General features: G+C 43.8%; 1 protein-coding gene across 2 annotated transcripts in view; it reads left to right on the top strand.

The window, feature by feature from the left end:
- The window catches only part of LOC119652981 (solute carrier organic anion transporter family member 4A1), a 114978-nt gene that overhangs the window by 80544 nt on the left and 12244 nt on the right, over positions 1 to 22190 (top strand). For both annotated transcript variants that reach the window (XM_038057391.1, XM_038057393.1), the window contains exon 4: positions 742 to 844. In XM_038057391.1, coding sequence (XP_037913319.1) covers positions 742 to 844 — 103 coding nt within the window. The remainder of the gene's footprint in view (positions 1 to 741; positions 845 to 22190) is intronic.

The following is a 22190-nucleotide window of genomic DNA, read 5'->3' as shown; positions in this document are numbered from 1 at the left end:
GTGCCACACTCTGGATTTATTTCGATATATATTTGTTGCTACCTTCCACGCTCTTAAGTAGTCCAATATGCTCCACCTTGGGGGATGATTTAAAGCGGGCGAAAAAGACATTTCTCCTCATATAAATAATGAAAGCATTCATTGAAGATTTGTTTAGCGGCGGGCGTTCATCTGTGGTGGTTCATCGATATGATCCTTTGGCTTCTAAAGGCCGTGGTTAAGTAAAGTCTAAAGTACTTTTTCGCATATGAATGTGGAATCGAGACAAACAAACACTTGAACGGAATTAGGTCCTTTGTCTATGCGATTGCTAGAGACACTATTTGTGCATACGTGGTTAGAGTTGATGGGAAAGTGGAAGAAAGTATGTCCTTGAGTACAACCTGAATGAATTGTGTCTAATGGCGGTATTAATTTTAATGCCTACGCTGCAAGTATCTTTTGTATATTTCCCGACAAAGTTACACTTGAAAGAGGCGAAACCAAAATAAGACATGGCTGTAGCCTGTCTATTTTTAAATATGCTGGATTACCTTTGAGGGCAGAAAAATCCATGCCCTTGAGGACGGGGTCATATTTTTGTAAACGTTTGTCTAGAAAATCCTTTGCTTGAAAATTAACATGATGAGGCAATCGTACCGTATGGTAGAATTGTCGAAATACAAATATGTACACATATGATACAGCCTTTAATTAGCTTTAAGCAGGTGGATAATAAGGAAACATTTTTTACATTTACAGGAATATACTACACGATGGCAATTATTGGACCAGCAGTTGGATACGTTGTAGGTGGGCAGCTGCTACTTATATACACAGACTTTATGACTGTGGATTCAAATACGTAAGTAGTTTATTCTAAAAAGGAACATCCATATATTTAGCTGATATTTCCATGCATAATGCAGTAACGTTTAACATCATGATATATTCTGTATGTTTAATTAATAACCCTCAGTTGAAGAATTACCCTATAAATTTCATTGTCACAATTATCATCATCATCAAAGGCGCAACAACCGGTCTCCGGTCTAGGCCTGCCTTAATAAGGAACTCAGACATCCCGGTTTTGCGCCGAGGTCCACCAATTCGATATCCCTAAAAGCTGTCTGGCGTCCTGGCCTACGCCATCGCTCTATCTTAGGCAGAGTCTACCTCGTCTTCTTTTTCTACCATAGATATTGCTATTATAGACTTTCCGGGTGGGATCATCCTCATTCATACGGATTAAGTGACCCACCCACCGTAACCTATTGAGCCGGATTTTATCCACAACCGGACGGTCATGGTATCGCTTATAGATTTCGTCATTGTGTAGGCTACGGAATCGTCCATCCTCATGTAGGGGGCCAAAAATTCTTCGGAGGATTCTTCTCTCTAACGTGGCCAAGAGTTCGCAATTTTTCTTGCTAAGAACCCAAGTTTCCGAGGAATACATGAGGACTGGCATCATAGTCTTGTACAGTAAGAGCTTTGATCCTATGGTGAGACGTTTCGAGCGGAACAGTTTTTGTAAGCTGAAATAGGCTCTGTTGGCTGACAACAGCCGTGCGCGGATTTCATCATCGTAGCTGTTATCATTTGTGATTTTCGACCCTAGATAGGAGAGATTATCAACGGTCTCAAAGTTGTAGTCTCCTATCTTTATTCTTCCTGTTTGACCAGTGCGGTTTGATGTTGTTAATTTGTTCGTCTTCGGTGCTGACGTTGCCACCATATATTTTGTCTTGCCTTCATTGATGAGCAGTCCAAGATCTCGCGCCGCCTGCTCGATCTGGATGAAGGCAGTTTGTACGTCTCGGGTGGTTCTTCCCATGATGTGGATATCGTCAGCATAGGCCAGTAGTTGGGTGGACTTGAAGAGGATCGTACCTCTTGCATTTACCTCAGCATCACGGATCACTTTCTCGAGGGCCAGGTTAAAGAGGACGCATGATAGGGCATCCCCTTATCGTAGACCTATGTTGATGTCGAATGGTCTTGAGAGTGATCTTGCTGCTTTTATCTGGCCTCGCAAATTGGTCAGTCAGCCTAGTCAGTCTTATTAATTTCGTCGAGATACCGAATTCTCTAATGACCGTGTACAGTTTTGCCCTGGCTATGCTATCATAGGCGGCTTTAAAGTCGATGAATAGATGGTGCAACTGTTGTCCATATTCCAACAGTTTTTCCATCGCTTGCCGGAGAGAGAAAATCTGATCTGTTGCTGATTTGCCTGGAGTGATGCCTCTTTGGTATGGGCCAATGATGTTCTGGGCGTATGGGGCTATTCGGCCTAGCAAGATAGCGGAGAATATCTTATAGATGGTACTCAGCAACGTGATACCTCCATAATTGCTGCACTGTGTGATATCTCCCTTTTTATGTATAAGACCGATAATGCCTCGTTGCCAATCGTCAGGCATTAATTCGCTGTCCCATACCTTGAGCGCAAGTTGATGAACCACTTGGTGTAATTGGTCGCCTCAATATTTAACCAATTCGGCTGTGATTCCATCGGCTCCTGGCGACTTATGATTTTTAAGCCGATGAATTGCACAGACTGTTTCTCCTAAACTTGGTGGTGGCATTATTTGTCCGTCGTCTTCAGTTGGCGGGACCTCCAATTCGCCGATGTTCTGGTTGTTCAGTAGCTCATCAAAGTACTCAACCCATCGCTCCAATATGCCCATGCTGTCGGAAATCAGATTTCCCTCTTTGTCTCGGCAGGATGAGCATTACACATCGAGATAAAATTTCGAGAGAATTTGAGGTCCGCAACTGAGAATGGGCAGACTTGTACCTGAGCGCTACCCTGGTGGTTTACAATAGGTCGATTAAACATGGCTCAATCATTCAGGTTCCCCAACTCCTAGGTCCATTATAATTCGTAACAGTATATTAAATATGATTTTCTTCAGCATTTGACACATTTGACACTGCGTTGTCCATCATAATTTTGGAAGCTATAAATTCTGCGTTGTCCATCATAATTTTGGAAGCTATAAATTCTAGGTTTTGTTAACCTCAATCTTGCATTGAATTGCGTTGCGTCGCCCGTTGCCATATTTCTTCGAAAAGACACGATTTAAACAAGCTTTCCATTAATAATAATAATAATCGTTGGCGCAACAATGCATATTGGATCAGGACCTTGAAGTGTGTTAGAGCATTTCATTCAAGACCGTAATGGTACACTACAGGATTACAGTAAATTGTAGGGGACAATGTGATCAGCATTGCGTTGCCTGAGATTATTACCCTGGTTTGACTCAGGCACTCATTCACAGCTGAGTCAGCTGGTATCCGACGTCAAATCGCGATACAAATCCCACTGCCACCAGTGGAATTTGCACCGCGATATTCCGCACGAGACCTTCTGCTCTAACTACTCAGCTATCCGGACACCTTTTTGCCTAGAAAATGTTCTCACTTTGGCTCATGGTCGCTTCGAGGTTACCTCGTAAGTGCTTGTATGTCCACTTTCGTTCACCCCTGCCGGATGGTCTATGAGCGACTGCGTTATATTGCGAGTATTGCGTTAAAATGTAACTACTATAATTCCGCTATATATAGCTCACTGATTATGGCCAGATTACTTTCTTTCTTCCGGATGGCTTGAGAATCCTCTCTCCTCCCTAACAATTAGCTGAGAATGAATACTGAGGCCATCCACAACAAAGCCCTCCATAACACCTATGAGGAGAAACTGGATGGCGGAATAACCACAACTATCAGATGTCCTGGAGATGAAGTATCAGCAAATGATCTTCGCAACCACCTAAAGAACGTTATCGTTGACACGGTCAAACACATACTTGGTTTCACTCATAAGAAAGTCAGAAGGGCTGGTTCGACAGTGAAGATAAGTTAGCAATGGAACGGAAGAATGCTGCATACCGAGTAATGTTGTATTCTCAAAGAACGCGGGCACGCGCAGAGACCTATCACGACCTCCGTCGAGTGGAAAAGCAACTTCACAAACGGAAAAAGGAAGCCTGGGAGAACCAACAAGTCTGTGAATTCGAAAAGAACAGGGAGCAACCGCACCAGACGCGGAAGTTTCACCAACAAGGAGCAGACTCATACACCTCCATGTGCATCCTACCAGGAGCGGATGAAATTACAGTCGATTTTTTTAAATATGGAGGCGGTCAGTTGCATCAAGCGGTTCATCAACTGATACTAAAGGTGTGGAACAGCGAATCATTGCCTGATGATTGGCAAGAAGGCATTATCTGTCTGAACGCGTCCTCCCTACGCTCGAAGACCATATGGGGACCCTCTGATGGAGGCAGCAGTGGCATTCGGGTGGCACTAGTCCAACGTGGGTGCAGACTTCTAGATCCCTAGGGGTGTGGACCGTTAGCTGCGTGTAATATGATCACGAGTCGATTTAGGAATGGTCTCTCGCAGCAGACGCAGCAATCTGATCATTCTAAGACCGTCTTTCTTGTCGCCGGGGTCCGAGGTTCTCCCTGTAAACCAGCAGGGCTGGCAGTAAACTCCTCGTGGACGGCTGTACGGAGGCCAAGCAGAACGAAAGGTAAGACCTGCGATCAAGACGATTCGTCGCGCGATAATGGCTGCCTTCAGTATCCGATGCCAACGTTCTAACACGCCATTGGACTGCGGATGGTATGCGGTTGTCCGCTGGCGTTAGAATTCAATTAACAATGATCATGAGGCAAAACTTCCAGGCGTACGAGTCTCGCAAACGGCCTACAATGTCAAGGTGTATGGTGTGGAAGTGGTTTGTTGACTTAGCGAATATGTCTTGTGACCTTACGCTTTTGGGATACAATGCACTCTCTGACCCAAGAATTCACGCGTTTGTTCATGGACGGTCAGAAATATTTGCTGGAGACTAGTTGGTTCATCGTCCGGATGCCGCGGTACCCAACATCGTGCACCGAGCAAAACACTCCTTACGGAAAGCGGTCGGAATATAGGGCCTAGTTTCCTTTTCGGAGATCTCGCAGCTAATATAGAAAGATGGGCAACTTTTTAAGCCACAGCAATTACCGAAAAATTGACTGCGGCTGGGATGCTGATTTCAGAGATCCGAAATAAAGCATTAGCAACTAAATTGTCTTTACCGGACACGTGTTGAATGTCCGATGTATCATAAATTGGCATATGTGCCGAAGTTGGTGAGGGGACGCTTTGCCGGGCATCTGCCTTATGGCAAAACTTAGAGGCTTATGGTCTGCACGTCAAAGAAAAAACGAAAGTACTTGATGCTCAGATCAGATACGCGGTTAGTAATTCACATCATGAGCGCTGTAATTCAGTTGAGGGAGATTCCAATATTTTGTGAAGAAACCCGGCGGTTGCCAGCTTTAATTCACTGTCTGGTAAAGAGCAGAGCCTACTGCGATGTCTGAGGCATTGACGAAAATGATTAGAGCTTCTTCTTGTTGCGAGAATGCCAAAAGTGTAGCATCTACCAGCCGGTAGCTTCAAACGGTCGAACGGCTACAACCTCCCGCGATTCTTTGGTCTCAGGACCAGACAGGAATGCGTTAACTAAACCTTAAGGTGAGCGGCTTTGGGCAAGAATCTTCTAAAATCTTTGGCAGCGAAAAGCTCGCTATCGCTTGCACTTTGTCTGGGTCAGGTTGCCACCAGGGGTGATGGAACGGTCTAGAAATTTCACCTGCTGCTGGAGAAATCTTCACTTTCCAACGTTAAGAATTAGACCATTGTCGAGAAGACGTTGTAAAATGCACTCGAGATATGCTCAATACTCGGACTCGATGGAACATGCGACCAGAATGTCATACAGGTAGACGAAACACAAGTCCAAATTTCGTAGTACAGAGTGGATGAATCTCTTGAAGATTTGTGCCGCAATGCACAGGCCAAAAGCCGTCCATCTGAGCTCGAAGAGTATCTTCGGGAGATACAGGGATTCTGTGATAAGCTTTGATGTGATCCAAGGTCAAGATAACACGACAGCTTGCTAAATAAAGGCTTGGATGAGTAGAATGGCGTATCGGTACGGAATCGTCTGAGCATTCAGGCGTCTATAATCTCCACCAGATGGAGTGGAAATGAACAATCGCTGTTGGAAAGTCTGCATATACCCTGCTTAAGTAGTTATTCAAACTCTTTTCGCGCAACAACGTGCTTCTGCGTTGATAAGGGACGCACCTTCGAGAAGATTTGGCAACCAGTCGTGTTAATGTGATGCAGAATATCATATTTAAATGGTTGAGATATATTGCATTCGGTAGTAAGGTCCCCAAAAATGATGGAAAGAGTATTGTTTGCGCCGAGTCTTTCAAGAATTACATATCCATCAGCGGCCCATAGGGAATAGGACGTCCTCGTATATTAGGCACAGACCTCCTGTGTCACCTGTGATCTTAGCCAGAATAAAGCGCTACGAAAAAGCCCTACGCAAGCCAAGATTAACGTCTTCCTACTTGTAGCCATAAGTCGTGATGGGTATGAAGTTTGCTGCCGCTAATTTCAGCTGCTGAGGGAAAAGCACGCTGGATGTAGAGACTTCCGCGCCTATGTCTGTCAAGTAATTTCGCCTATTAAGGGGCTGGCAATGCGGTTAAACGTTGCCGTGTCCCACAAGGAACTCAGTTTTTTTTGGCCGCGCGAGACGTGCATGGACTGATGTTCGTTGTAGCGGCTACCCGAGGGCCCACTTCTCGGGGTGAACGTCGAACGTGTTCGTGACCACTTTATCGGAAGCATTGACCTCACGCAACACCTCCGCGACCACTGGGCACACGTGCATCTTATAAATTTTGTCTGCGGTCACGGCCAACACCTCCAAAGAATCACCGTCGGCACACGCTTAATGGCCTGCGTGCCCTTAAGTAGTCGCGGAATCCACAAGGGCTCAAGTTCTGAACCAACCTTGCCCCACTCAACTACTTCATCTCACGAAGTAGCTGGCTGGGGATACGGTCGCCAAGCGTCAGAATCGTCAGCAAGTGATGCAGCGTGGTTGTCTCACTTACTGACAGAGGTGCCTGATGAGCTGTTACTTAAGTCGAGCGTAGGAGTCCCGGCTCAGCACGACAGACGGGTTTGAATGACTCCTCGCCCAGACTGACCACCGCCTAATTAAACTTAGTGGCGTCCATCGTGACGTCTGCCAGCGCGAACTGCACCTTCAACTGGAGGAACCACGCCTCCAAGTTTCGAGTTCCGCCAAAATGGTTTTTTAGATGCCCTATTTTAACAAATTATAAAGAAGTGGAGCAAGTCCAGAAACCAAAGAATTCTGTTCTGTCTGTGATTATATGTCTTATAATAATAACTTTTCCTACTTTAATATTCCGTCCAAATTTTCTCCGTTCTACAGTAAATTGAGGTACACTAATCGATATTTCAGGGTTTGAATTTTTTTGAGAAGCAATGCAACTTTGTATCTTAGATAATAGAACATTGTGAGTGGAAGTTCGGATGCCTTGCATTTGCCGTTACTGTTACGCAGAAGTGGGATATTAATCAGGGAAAACTTGGACTGCTCTTCAGTGTCGAATAAATTTTTCGGCTTTCACTAGCCTTTAGGGAAACATTAATGTATCACTGAAGCAGACACCTTACTTCATAGAAGTTCTCTTCAATGAGTGCCCGTGGTTGTACAGTACTTTGCTAATGTTACTCCATAATTATTCCATTTTCATATTTGGCGGACGTATCTCAAGGGGCCGGCTAATATCTTTTGACTAATTTAAACATTTCTTCTCTTTTCTAGAAATATTTTTCCCTTTCACACAAGAGGAATACATATTGAATTGTATAAAAAAAAATTGTATTTTTTGGCTCCAACATGTCAGTGATATGAATGCCTTAAAAAATCAACTGATTGGCAAGCTCTAAAAAGTCTGACGACAAAAAAATTAAAATGGAAATTGAAGTAAAATGTGGCCGCTACGGTCCCTGTAAGAATTAAGAACTTTGAATTAAAAAACGTAAAATTGCGAGGTATCACGTTGCTGAGTACTATCTACAAGATATTCTCCGCTATCTTGCTAGGCCGTATAGCCCCATACGCCCAGAACATCATTGGCCCATACCAAAGAGGCTTCACTCCAGGCAAATCAGCAACTGGTCAGATTTTCGTTGCGCAGAAAGCGATGGAAAAACTGTTGGAATATGGACACTAATTGCACCATCTATTCATCGACTTTAAAGCCGCCTGTGATAGCATAGCCAGGCCATGAGAGAATTCGGTATCCCGACGAAATTAATAAGACTGACCAGGCTGACCCTGACCAATTTGCGAGGCCAAATAAAAGCAGCAGCATCACTCTCAAGACCATTCTACATCAACAACGGTCTACGAAAAGGGGATGTCCTATCATGCGTCCTCTTTAACCTGGCCCTCGAGAAAGTGATCCGTGATGCTGATGTAAAAGAAAAGAAAAGTCCACCCAACTACTGGCCTTTGCTGATGATATCGACATCATGGGAAGAACCACCCGAGACGTACAAACTGCCTTCATCCAGATCGAGCAGGCGGCCATTGAGGCGAGATCTTGAGCTGCACATCAATGAAGGCAAGGCAAAATATGTGGTGGCAACGTCAGCACCGAAGACGGATCAACCAACAACATCAAACCGCACTGGTCAAACAGGAAGAATAAGGATAGGAGACTACAACTTTGAGACCGTTGATAATTTCTCCTATCTAGGGTCGAAAATCACAACCAATAACAGTTACTACGATCAAATCCGCGCACGGTTGTTGTCAGTCAACAGAGCCTATTTCAGCATACAAAAACTGTTCCTCTCGAAACATATCACCATAGGGTCAAAGTTATTACTGTACAAGACAATGATTTTGCCACTCCTCATGTATTCCTCGGAAACTTGGGTTCTTAGCAAGAAGAAATGCTAACTCTAGGCCGCGTTCGAGAGAAGAATCCTCCCAAGAATTTTTGGCCCCCTACATGAGGATGGACGATTCCGTAGCTTACATAACGACGAAATCTATGAGCGATACCATGACCGTCCGGTTGTGGATAAAATCCGGCTCAATAGGTCACTTAATCCGTATGGATGAGGATGATCCCACCCGGAAAGTCTATAAGGGCAATATCTATGGTAGAAAAAAAAGACGAGGCAGACCCTGCCTGAGATGGAGCGATGGCGTAGGTCAGGACGCCAAACAGCTTTTAGGGATATCGAATTGGTGGACCTCGGCGCAAAACCGGGATATTCGGACAGACCGGATACCAGTTGTAGCGCCGTTGATGATGATGATGAAAATTGCGACATTTCGAATTATTTGACTAATTTATTTTTTTTTAAGTTATGCCGAAGGACTATTTATTAATAAAAATTCAAATGTTTGGCCTGGGCTGTAACTACACATGCGTTCAACAATGCCTGAAAATTTAAGTCAAATGGATCGAACAGATCGTTCACAATCATGTCTAAAAAAACGTCGTTTCGAATTAGGTACGTGAGAACAGTATACTAAAAACGCGTATTAGGAATTTGCTCAGACAAGAGAAACACTGAATTAGAGTCCTTTCGAACTAACAAAAGCTAACTTCCAGGCATGACGTAAGGGGGTGGCTTTCCACCTCCCTTTGGAGGGATTCCTCCCGGGCCCGGAATTTTCTCGGGAAAGAAATCTGATTCAAAAAAGGATAATAGGCAGGCCCGAATAATTTTCTCCCCAGATCCGTATAATTTTCACCCCGGGCCCGGATTTTCTCTTTACGGCCCTTTCCATATGCTGCACCGCCTTAGGTCTGGACAATAACAAAGATAACGGACACAAGATCAACTCGATGTATAGTGTATCCCGAGCCTCCACAAAGGTTTCATCTACAGGTCCTGCACAGCATAGCCCCGTAACTTCACTTTCCTGATGCCACCACGAATAGATACTCTTCTCGGCTGCTTGCATTTTAATGTAGTATCCAAAAAGTTGTCCTGACGGGGAGACATGAGATGCATAGGTTAGTCCAGTAGGGTGAAGACTTGATGAAGCATCTTTGAATAAATCATTTGATATCTTCCTATAGCCTCCTGCTGGGACTGCAGAAGAGGTGAGCATGCTCCACACTCGCGGAAGTTTTAGTCTGAAAAAAAGTTTAAAACTGGATGAACATGGCGTCTTCCATTAAAGTTATCTAATACGCATGGGTTCCAGCATTAATCATAAGGTCGTTTCCGGTTTAAGAACAACAGAAAATTAATTGGTGCACGCCGATATCAGCCCCAGATAGCAATGGTGATTACAATCATATGTGTACATAACATACACATATAAAAGTTGAACCAAAACATGAGAATTTGTGGATTCAAACAATTATCTTCAAACGTGATAATCGTTAGTTATTACTGTTAAGCAATTTATTACCACCGTTGGGAGTCTCTAGGTGAACTTATCAGATTAAAAGATCGTTGTTTCACTTTAATCCGTCATTATATTGTAAATAGTTCCAATTGACTAATCAGCTCCTTATCAGATGAATTTATTTATTTATTATAATATTTGTTTTCCTATTTTTATGCTTTTTGATTTAATATCACAATTCAATCATAAATTTGAAGTTCAAGCAAAATCAATGATTTTATTTTTTTTTTAACTGAGTTAATCAGTAAGTAACCAGTTTTTATTCAGTTTTTCCCTCATCATGGGGTCAACATCTCACTACTGTTATAGTCAATGCTTCAAATTAAAGGCAATTTTTCCCTGGAAGGGTTGAATGGTATTTATGTATGAACTTTTTTGTGAAAAAGGTGTTGATAGACAGATTATCATTAAAAACACATGATTCCTATAAACTCCCCGCAATCAACTCTTTGTCATTTTCCAAATGGAGACACCCGTGTTTCTGTTTACCTAAAGCTTTCAGCGCTCTCATTGCTCCTTTCGACAGTTCAGTAACTCGAACAACGATTACCTTCCCTAATATCTGCATTTATCATCGCCTCGGGTGGCATTCTGCTATTACCCGGGTAACAAAGAACAAGACTTCTGAGTCCTTGGTACCAACCAGTCGGTAGTCAACCTACGAAATATCATCACCCTACCTGATATTCCGTCACCCTATTATTCGAGGGTAAGTTGACTTGTACATTTGTCGGTCGTCGCTTTTGTCTGTTCTCCGAAAGTATTTTTATGTAATAAGGAGCGTAAATAACCCGCAGGGATGGATTTTTCTCTGTTTACGGATATCTCCTGTTGCTATTACTATGAATACCACCGTGACATTGTATCACATCACAAACGTAGAGCTTGCTACCTGTTCTACTGTGTTTTGCACGTCATGAATTTTCCCACTTTGGAAATTTTCTTTTAAATCAGTTGGGATTTCATTCATTTCATTACAAATTTATATTGGGGCTTGGGGAAGCGGGTGCGGATAATGCTATGATATTTTCTATTTTCCGGGTAATTGAAATTTATTAGCGTGGCTATAAAATTTCCTTGTTCTACTTTATTTCACTAGCACAATAGAAGCCTGTAATGGGTCCCAGATAATGCAACTTGCTTTGCATCTAATCATCTGAAAGTATTGACTTTCAAATTAGGTCACTTTTGAGAAATTAGCTGTTTTGCAGAAAAATGGCTTCGAAATTGTGAGTTCATCGTTGAAGCAATGCATTACAGCATCTCACGATAATCGTTCAAATTCGGATATAATACGTCCCAGCTTCTCATCAAAATAAGCGCCCCAGCACTACCAGCCTTTCAAACAAATGTCCAAACTAAGACCCACATGACCATATTTGGTGAACAAAAATATATACCTACTTTTGCATGTAAGGCGTAAGGCAATTTATACGCGCTATCACAGCAACACCATGCCATTTGTACCTCCGAAAGCTGGCTGGACAATGCTATATTAAACTTCGAGGCCCTCGAAGGGTACTCCCCTTTTCGCTGTGACCGGGACCTCGTAAATCCACCGGCGGTTGGGTCCTAATTGCAGTAAAATATACACTCCGCGTCCAACTTTTCTTCTTCTCTCGCTCTCCTTATGACTGTGTTGCCCTTCGTATTTCCCCGCCTAGCACCCTCCCATTAATTGTTTTTTTTATATATATCCTCTATGCTTGCCCTTTTCACCTGTATGAAGAATTGTTTGACAGTTTGTTTAAATTCCTTACAGTCAGATTCCCTTCCTTCCTTTACGGAGATTTTATCCTCTCCGTGCTCCACTGGCCTAACCATCCTAGCCTTCCAATTTCTTCCAACTAACTCTCCCATTCTTCTCACCTACTTTCTTCCTTTATGAACACTTGCTCTACCCTGAACTTCGATACCACCAAAAATTTCTTGGACCGCATTTTCGATCTCTTCCTATCCAACCTCCCCGAGCGCCACCGCTCTTTATTTCCTTGTACATCCCCATATGACGCTCACCACCGGGAACTTGAATTTGAAGTGTACCTCCCCCATTCAAACTTCAAAACTGCGGGTAAATCTACTAAGTTCAACTTCCGTAAAACCAACTTTTACGGTCTCAACTCGGCTTTAGCGTCTTTCAACTGGGTTTACATATTAAGCAACTCAACGTGTGATCAAGTTCTCAGCGCCTATTACAATATCCTGTCCGATCTCCTCATCTCTTATGTCCCTTCTTCCCTTGCTTGCCTGCGTTCGTACTCAACTTGGTTCCCAACGGAGATCCTTAATAACATTCACCTCAAACATACGCTGCGGAAGAAGTTTCGGGCTTCTAAGAATGACGCCAACCTTGCTCACGTTAAGCCTATGCGCTCCACTGTGAAGTCGATGATTAAAAGAGCACATAAAAGATACTTGTTTAGCGTCGAAGTCGCCCTTGCTCGCGGTAACTTGAAACCGTTCTGATCCTACTTTCGCCATTCCCATACTTCCATCCAATGCCAACTTCCCACAACAATCCTATGGCCTTCCCTGTACGTACTTCTCTTCCAGGTTTTCTCCCTCGACCACTCCACCCTCTGCGCCTCTTTTAACTGTAAATTGCTCCGAATCTCTGGTCATTCCTCTTCTTACGCCTCCCTTAGTTGAATTCCTCATTGGTAATCTTAACACCAATGTCGGAGCTGCTCTGCCATCTCTGATATTATTTTCCGTACCGCCTCTCATAATACACGCAGTGCGGACATTTTTGAAGTACCCCTCGCGGAACTTGAGATCTACTTTCACCCCCGGATTCCGAAGCTATGCCGGTCCTACAACGCTCTACAGCTTGGGTTTTGACTCTACCTCCTTCTTTTGCTTTAAGCGTAAGGTAAGCCATTTTCTTGCTCCTGCCTGTGAGGACAATGTGTAACAAGGAATTTGCTTCCTGTATATTGTTTCAAATAAGATAAATAAATTACCGACTGAAATTTTATTATATATCCTACTTCCAAGTGTTTCAACCTGACATCTGGTATTAAGTATCCCCCTATTTTGTACAAGTTTTGGTCACTGTTGCAGGACATATGTAGAAGTTTCATCACTCTCCTCACGGAATTTACGGACAGTGTCTGTAGATATCCCCAGCTTTCCCAGCCTGTAGTAACTAGTGAGGATTCCCACTATCATCTGGAGGCTCTTCTTGGTTGGTTTAAAAAATCTCTTGAGCGTTTGGGTTCATATCCCCCTATAAGCACCCTGGACTGTTCCATTCCTGATAAGTTCGCCCAGTAAAGATCATTCAGCCGTTCGTCTTTCAATGTCGTAGCCATAAACCCATTTTCAACTCCACAGAGTGGCTCTAGCACGTATAACGGCGTCGCTGCTCCTTTCCTGGTCAGCTCGTTCGCTGCTTCATTGCCTTCTAACCCAATGTGGACTGGAGTCCAAAGTATCCAGACCTTATTGAGCGAGCCGAGCGTGTTCAGTTCAGTTAGTAGAACTTAAATGCCTTAATAGCCGCTTGGTTTTCGGTTAGAATACCAGTGTTCTGCCCCTTATAGTTCCTTTCGAGGTTGGAGGAGGCACACCTGTCTGTGGCATATATTTCCGCCTGAAATATGGTGGTATATTTACCCATTGGTGCAAAGTGCGTTTTCCTTGGACCAATGACCTCGGCGTCTGCTCCCTGTTCCGTAAGGGATCCATCAGTGTACCAGCTAATCAGTTGCTGGCTTAAGGCGTATGCCAATGTCACAGTCCCAGTTTGCTCTGTTACTCCCATGTGCTTCAAATTTCTTTTTGAAGTGAAACCTTGTTATCATATTATCCCTTGATATCAGTAATTCGAGATGCCGCCTATAGAGAACACAAATTCTCCTTTGATCTCGATCGATTTTCCACTCGATGTCTCTTCGAAAATGTCTCTTCTCGGCTTTTTCCTGTGGACGTACACACGAGTATATTGCCAAATCTGTAGTTCATGTGGCAATTTCGACGTTTGATTGCCTCCAGTCATTCACCGCTATTGTGAGGAGTCTTAACTTGCCCTCCTCCTTGCTTCTGCATAATCGCATATGGAGATCCTCACTGTGAACAATTAGCAGGCCCAAAAGATGCTTCGTCTCTAGCACTCCGACTTTGGAAGGAAACACTGTCTGTGCTGTAGCACATGTCGAAAATTCTGCTCATTTCCAACCTGGCAATTTAGGGACCATAGTCTTAACTCATTCCGTAGCCTTAGTCGAAAGCGAATCTCGGTAAACACAAGCTTCGCATCCCATTTCTTGCACAGCTGTTTGACGACAAGGTCTTCGATAGATTCCTGCTCCTCACGAGTATTTGTTGCGGAAACGCTTTTGACAGTATAGCCTATTGAATGCTGGTTTCAGGCCTCCATCAGATAACCTAGGTACAATTTAGCACCAGCGCCACTGAACCTTGGCTTCTTCCTTCTTCCTGATCGCAGGCGTCCTTTTTCTTGTCTCTACTTTTTGAGCAGTGGCTTGTTGGTTGCAGTGCTCGTAGTGAGCCAAAGTTGACCTTGGCTCCACTGTTTGACCCCCAATTTCTTCTTTTTTGGGTGTAATAACCTGTATCTCAATGTTCCGGATATATGACTCCGCTTGCTGGGCCAGTTCATATGCGGTACGTGGTGTCGCTTGTTTGTTATTATTTTTTTTGAAATTTTTCTCTTTTTGATATAGTCATTTGGTTCCCAGGAGTGTGGGAGTTAAGAGGTGCGAGGTGTAATTGCCACAGGAAGGTCAAACTTACTCACTGAGGCGACTAGGTATCAATGATGCTCTGTTCGAATCAATTACCCCGACTGCGAACTATGCAATGGACATGGTTCACATAATACCCTGGATTGGGGGAGGTGTTTTTCGACTCCCCAATCAAGATCCATAGCATATTAATAGTAGGTTCATCTCGTACAGGGTGTGGCTATCATCACTCACTAACTGTCTTGGTAGACGGGAGACTTGACTCTTAGAGAACCACATATGTCTCTCGAAGCAAGATAAGTTAGCTCCCACTCTAAAACCAGCCTCAGAGAGAGACAGGTTGGCTGCTAGGGAGCTATACTCTGCTTCAGTCTATCCTGAAGCCCAGTGCCTAACCCCAACGACGCCCTCAGAGGTGACATAATGGTGGCGAATATCAGGGTGGACGCATTTACAGAGCTGGAAACGAAAATCCGAAAACTAATAGAGTTTGCTAATGCTGGTCAAAATGTACATGGTTTAGTTAAGGAGCAATTGAAGGCTACGATGGCTACTTACCTCAAAGCAAGAGGTCATGGAAGCATAAGTGGGATACGGTAGAATAACCTAAAACACCAAAGGCAACTATCTCCCTCAAGAATGTGGTGACCAAAAGTCCTCAGAACGATAATCCTACATCGGAGCACCACAAAACTAATGGCGAGGTTACTAAAAAAGCTGAAGAAAAAAACTGAACCAACCTACATGACAAATCTGACCTATGTTGAAAGTACGGAAGGGTAGAAAATTTTGCGAATAATTACGAAGGGAAACCCTAGCGACTACTCTGTAGAGGCTCGAATAGTAATGGTTGTGCACATTTGAGAGGGAGCGTCAAGCGCCCGGTGTTGCGGAAATGGGGAAATGAAGTTGATACTACTCAATCCTAACCACGGCCAAACGACACAGGATTTGCTTAGCTAGAGCATATATAAGAACAAGATCGACATTGTGGCTGTTTGCGAACAATATAAGGACCTACAATTCGATATATGGACAAACGACAAGAGTGGAAGAACTGCGTAAATCGTTCTATAGTGGAGCAAATGGAAATGCGGCAAATTAATTTATTCAATCTAAGATAATGGGGATATATATCTATCCAAGCACGGTGAAGAATTATTCTCGGAGGTATTGCTACAAGATACAAAAATTGTCAGGGAATTCAATGGGTTTGGCTACGCAGATTCTAAAACTGATGATAAAACTGAGGTTTGTGACGCTTCTATGCCGCGACGAACAGGATCACTGATGCGAAGACCAAGTTTCTGGTGGAATGCTGAAATTAATTAATGTCGTAAAGTATGCTTAAATGCGAGAAAGCGATGTCAATTCCACAGAAACAGGCAAGAATATGAGGAGCCACGCCAACTATATAAGGTTGCCAGAAAAAAGCCCAGATCACTACAGCAAAAAGCAAAACCATGCACTTCAAGCAACTCTGCAGGGAAACTGACTCTGATCCTTGCGCTGTAGACTACTTACTGCAACGCATTCTTGAGGCTGCTTATGTTTGAAAAGTAGTGCATGTTGTTTACGTTCCTTATGTTTTCATGTTTGAAGAGCAAGCATAAGGACATCGACGAAGTACTTAATATCCTAGCAGTAAAGTCTCAAAAGAGGGGGTCACTGGACAAGGGTTCTAGCCCCACTCCTTGGCGAAAACGATAAGGGCTACAACGACATCGATGAACCCCTGTGCGACCAGCCCGTGGGACTACAATCTGTAACTCAGTGGCTGTTTGGCCGAACGCTAGATCGATTTTTAGTTTAGCGGGAAACTGAACACTATAATCGTATCAATCAAAGAAATGATTGGGGAGAGAAGTCGATATATAGAGTGTCCAGGTGGTGTGTACTTATTTAACTGCAGTAGATTACTGCGACGATCTTTATAACTAGATCAATGTATTCCTGCAATGCTTTGTGGTAGGGATGAACAAATGTCCGGATCCCGGTGAAGGCGTTATTTCTGGAGTTTCACAGATTGCAGGATGTATTACAAGCATACCTACCCTCTGCTTCGTGGACAATTGAGCTCTGGTTACAAATTTCACATTCATCAAATGAGAGCATGTTCTCAGGAGTGTCATCACATTCGAAAAAACGCTAGAGTGCCTTTTGGAAATCTGCAGTGGAGATGTTGGATATGCATGTGTTGACCAAAGTCAATTTGTTGCCGACTTTCAAAGAAACAAGTCGGGATACCGGAAGCTAAACGCTTCAGGTATGAAAGGTTTTGTGTATTTCTTTTATATAGAGATTTGAGTGTGCATTTGTCCCATTAGTATGTAGCACGTAATATATGCATATACCCACTTTCAAGTGATATTGACATTCACAATCCTGAATTTGCATTGAAGCGACAGTTTTGACCTATTATAACTTTGTTAGTAATACTTCGATTTTCACTAAATTTGGTAGGATCATGCTCTCTGATGTAGCCTACATTTTTGTGATTCTAGGGTGAACTTAAGGGGGGCTTTTCTGCCAATTACTAAAAATTACAGTAATGTACTATTATTAACGTTATTTGAATAGGTATCGGCATGGAGGGTATTTCGGAGCCTAGGCACCATTTAGCGGCAGCCCCCTGATTTTTTTCAGGTTTTTCGGTTAAGTAGTTTTTGAGAATGGGTTCGTTAAAAAAATGATTACTTTGAACCCCCCGCACTCCCCACTTTTCTAACAACTGTCAAAAATAAGACCAACTTCGAAAAGTACGTACCGAGACCTTTCATTTGATACCCCACATGACTATATTTGATGAAAAAAAATTTACACCCCCCTTTTGCATGTATGGGGACCGCCCTTAAATTCGACATAAAAGGATATCACTCACTATATGTGTGCGCGTTCACAGTTCCCATTTTTCCACCAAATTTTGTGTCAATTGCTACAACCGTCTCCGGCAGTACAGAGAGTGGGTGCGTCGAAGATCATATTAATCTCGGTCGGATAAGCCATTGCTGCTGTCGGTAGCAGTCTGTTCTATATAACATGCATCATCATCATCCTGGACAATGTATAGTAACGTTTGATCTTCAAGTATCTTACTGGATGCAGCAACACCAACTTTCGCTTTTTCCGCTGAGCAGGGAATATTCTTTTTCTTAGGCACGCCCCGAAAGTGTAAGTGAAAATGTGGGGCTTAGCATTTTTGAAGCGACCACGCAATTGCCCACCTTCTTGCCTGGAAACAGCGGCTCTTAAAATTTGCAAATTCGTTGTTCCACCAGTAGTTGGGCTGAATACTGGGGAGCAATCACCTTCAGAAGAAGCATCGCATGCTTTATCACCCATCGGGTGTTTTGGGTGACTTTTTCTCTAGCCATACCATCCAGATAGCTGAGTGTGTTGTCGTACGGAAGGTCGCGGTTCAAATTTCACTGGTGGCAGTGGAATTTGTATCGTGATTTGACGTCGGATATCAGTCGACTCAGCTGTGAATGAGTACCTGAGTCAAATCAGGGTAATAATCTCGGGCGAGCGCAATGCTGACCACATTGCCTCCTAGTGTACCGTTACGGTCTTGAATAAAGTGCTCTAACACACTTCAAGGCCCTGATCCAATATGGATTGTTGCGCCAACGATTATTATATACCATCCAGGGGAATGTCGGGCTTAAATGCCGGGAACAAAAAGGTGTTCCCATTAAAAGCTTTCAACGGCCAAATCCCCGGTATTCTGAAAGAGCTATTTTTCGAGTTCGATTCGCCCTTGATTCCCGTCCAGATTACCTGGTGGTCACTGTGAGTGCTAAAACGGTGCTTAGGTGTGTCAAATCCTTCGAAAATTTATAAGCTTCTGAGTACCACATCTAGCTTTGCGAATTCGATTTTCGACTAACGTCCTCTTGCTACCAAAAGCAGGGCTCTCAGCATCTGCTCATATTCGGCAAGTGTAGTCCTGGGTGGAGCATAGCATGTAGACAGGGTGTTTCAAAACTACCGGACAAACTGTATGCCAGACGACACTTCATGCAGAGCGTCTGTTTCCCAATCTCGTTAGCTTATCACTTGCAAGGTAATAAGTATGATGATAATGAAAGAGAAAAGGAGTTTTATTTGTGAAAAGAGAATAAGCTATGCAGAAGTTATACCTCTCCAAATGGAAGGAAAATTTTGCTATTTTTCCCAATTTTTCTCGAACTTTAACATACACAATGTATTAATTTTTTTACAAAATATTAAATGCCGTTTTGCGCCTGGTATACGGTTTGTTTGGTACTTTTCCCTTTCAATTTTGCTTTGACGAATGCATCCTTAGGATGCTCCATTGTTTCTTGGAAGACTTGATTTTCTTAAGCCTATAGTGCTCTTTGCCCTCTTTGGTGTTTGTAATTATACCCACAAATATGTTTCTTCTGGTGGATGGTTTATAAGACTAGGTCCCGCGTAGCATGACAGTAGTTACTGTTGATTTGTATTAGCCTCATCTGCGATTTGCGTTGACAACTCTCCTGTATTCCGAGCACCTGATGCTGCGGAAATGTGGCGTTAGTCTACACCCTTCTTCTCTGTGAGCAGTAAGCAATTTGGGTTAGTCCCACAGTTCTTGCTGATATGGCCTTCCGTTCCGCATCTCCTACACTGTTTCATCCTGCCATTTGAACTGGAACAATTAAAAGATCACTTCAGCACTACTTACTCTCTAAGCGAAACATAACCAAGCCTATTCTTACTCTCCCTGCTACCAACAGTTTGAGTGCTGTCTCCATTGTTAAGCTGATGATGACGGTTTGTATTCCACCGTAGATTTTTCTTAGCGCTGAATCTTTTAGTCTGATAAGACCGAATTGCTTTTCCAAAGCCTTGCGAACCTCGTGGTGATCTTATCTACTTCCTTGCAGACTATAGTGATCTCCTTCCTGGTAGCTCTTATGTCGGCTTCCTGTCCTAATGACTTTCCATTTGATTCAAGAATTTAACCGGGGTTATATCCTTGAATTTCTTGAGCTCCAATATAAGGACTTTTTTTTGGAACCGTCCAATCCGGTTAACATTATCTCTCAAATTCGAAGTTTGCCTTCACTCGTCTGAGAATATCAGCGTATGACCCTTTTTGCTCATTTGAAGATAATGATGACCTCCGGTCTTATCTTATCTACCACATTTCTCCAGGTTTCTACATCCTCCTTGAAGAGTCCACTCCCTTTTCTCTGAATTGCAGCTACGCGTTGTTGATCCGTTCAATTTTTTGCGCATACTCTTTGCCGGTTCCTTGATGAACTCACGGAACTCCATGATTTTGTTACCCAGTGTGATAAAGGCGTCTTATATCACTCAGGTAGTTTGGCATCAAGGTCTTCCTTTTCCCATCCTCCCGATATACGTCATTGACGCATATGAGGCCAGCTGTCCGGCTAAGGCAATTAAGTCGCCAAGGGATGTACCATGGTGGAACAAGCACGTGGCCAGAATGAGAACAGAGGCACGAAAACTCTTCAACCGGGCAAAACAAACCGGGGATTGGCAGATGTACAAAAGTGCACTGACTGCATATAGCAACGCGATCAGGGAAGCGAAACGGAACAGCTTCAGGGAATTCTGTGAAGGGATCGAACAGATCACAGAAGCAACCAGGCTGTACAAGGCTGTAGCCAAAGACGGGGGAATATCCTCTGTCTGTTTGACGAAGCAAGATGGGACATTTACCGAGAATGAGGAGGAGAGGGTACACCCCCCTTCTCAAAACTCATTTCCCGGGGTTCTACCCCACGGTGGCAGGCGACAACACTCTGCCTGATACCCCAACAGCGAATAAAAGGGGAAGAAAGGAGAGCTGGAAACTGGCAGAAGAGGTATGCTCGGAAGCTAGGCTAAGGTAGGCAGTGGGAACTTTTAAACCACTGAAATCTCCCGGAGTAGATGGCATTTTCCCAGCATTAATCTAGAGAGGCCTAGAATTATCTTAGAGTCTCTTCTGAGAGTGGTAAGGGGAAGCATAGTACTGAGATACATACCAAGGGCATGGGGACGAACAGAAGTGGTTTTTATTCCGAAAGCGGGTAAGAAGGATCCTTTTCACCCTAAATCTTCAGACCAATTTACCTAATTTCGTTCGTACTCAAAACGATTGAGGAGGCCATAGACAACTATATTAGCACTAACACTCTAAAGCGTAATCCCCTACATCACTGTCAACACGCTTACCGGGCAGGACGGTCAACTGAAACTGTTCTGTATCAGCTAACAGAGGTACTACGGGATGCCACAGAAACAAAAGAAATTGCACTGTGCGCGTTTTTGGATATCGAAGGAGCATTCAACAATACATCGCACACAGAGATACAAGATGCCCTGAGCGGCAAAGTAGTGGGAAACACCCTGGCAATCTGGAAGTACCGACATGCAAATTCTACTGTCATGAACACCGGTGCTCAGAGGTGGCGGCGAGAAAAATGGGGTGGCAACCCTATCGGCCAAACCAGAACCAAGTGGCCGAGGAGAACCTCCATAGTGGTGGCACCGGGGTACGCTGTAATTACTTTGGTTTGCCGGCCGTGATTCAGTAGGCGAATGCTCCAAAGGCCTAATCAGGGCGATCAGACCCGAGTCTGCACGGGGACTCATCTGAAGTGGCAAATTGGTCACGAAACCTTACCAGGGGTATACTGGTACCATGGAAACCGGGAAAGCCCCTGAACTCACATACTTCGGGTGAACTCCTGTTGTATGTGAGGACAGCTCAGGTATTTGCGGTTGGCCCCCCTAGTGGGAGTTTCATGGTGGTTGTGGTTATGCTCAAGCGAGAAGAGACCTTCGGGCCTCAACGTGGTGTTGCGTATCAACACGGGTGCCGTACTCCATAGTTCGGTAGAGATTTAGGTAATTCTTGCATCCACCAGCATGAATGCTAAGCCATGCACTTGGTATAGACTGGTATCGTTGTTGCTTGTCTCATCGGGGCTCTGATTGTGGTCACAAAATCAATCCGTGTCTTAAGAGGATCGTAGGATTAAGTCTCACGACAGGTGCCTATGAAAAACACCATGGGCTTTACTTGTCATGAACACCACTCAAGGCTGTCCACTGGGTGGGGTACTAGCGCCGCTGATGTGGAGTATGGTAGTGGATGAACTCCTGGACGTGTTAACAAATACTGGAATACAAGT

Source organism: Hermetia illucens, chromosome 3, assembly GCF_905115235.1.
Source record: "Hermetia illucens chromosome 3, iHerIll2.2.curated.20191125, whole genome shotgun sequence".
Lineage (NCBI taxonomy): Eukaryota > Metazoa > Arthropoda > Insecta > Diptera > Stratiomyidae > Hermetia > Hermetia illucens.
Note: the sequence above shows the minus strand (reverse complement) of the source record. Positions and strands in the feature narration are given on the sequence as shown.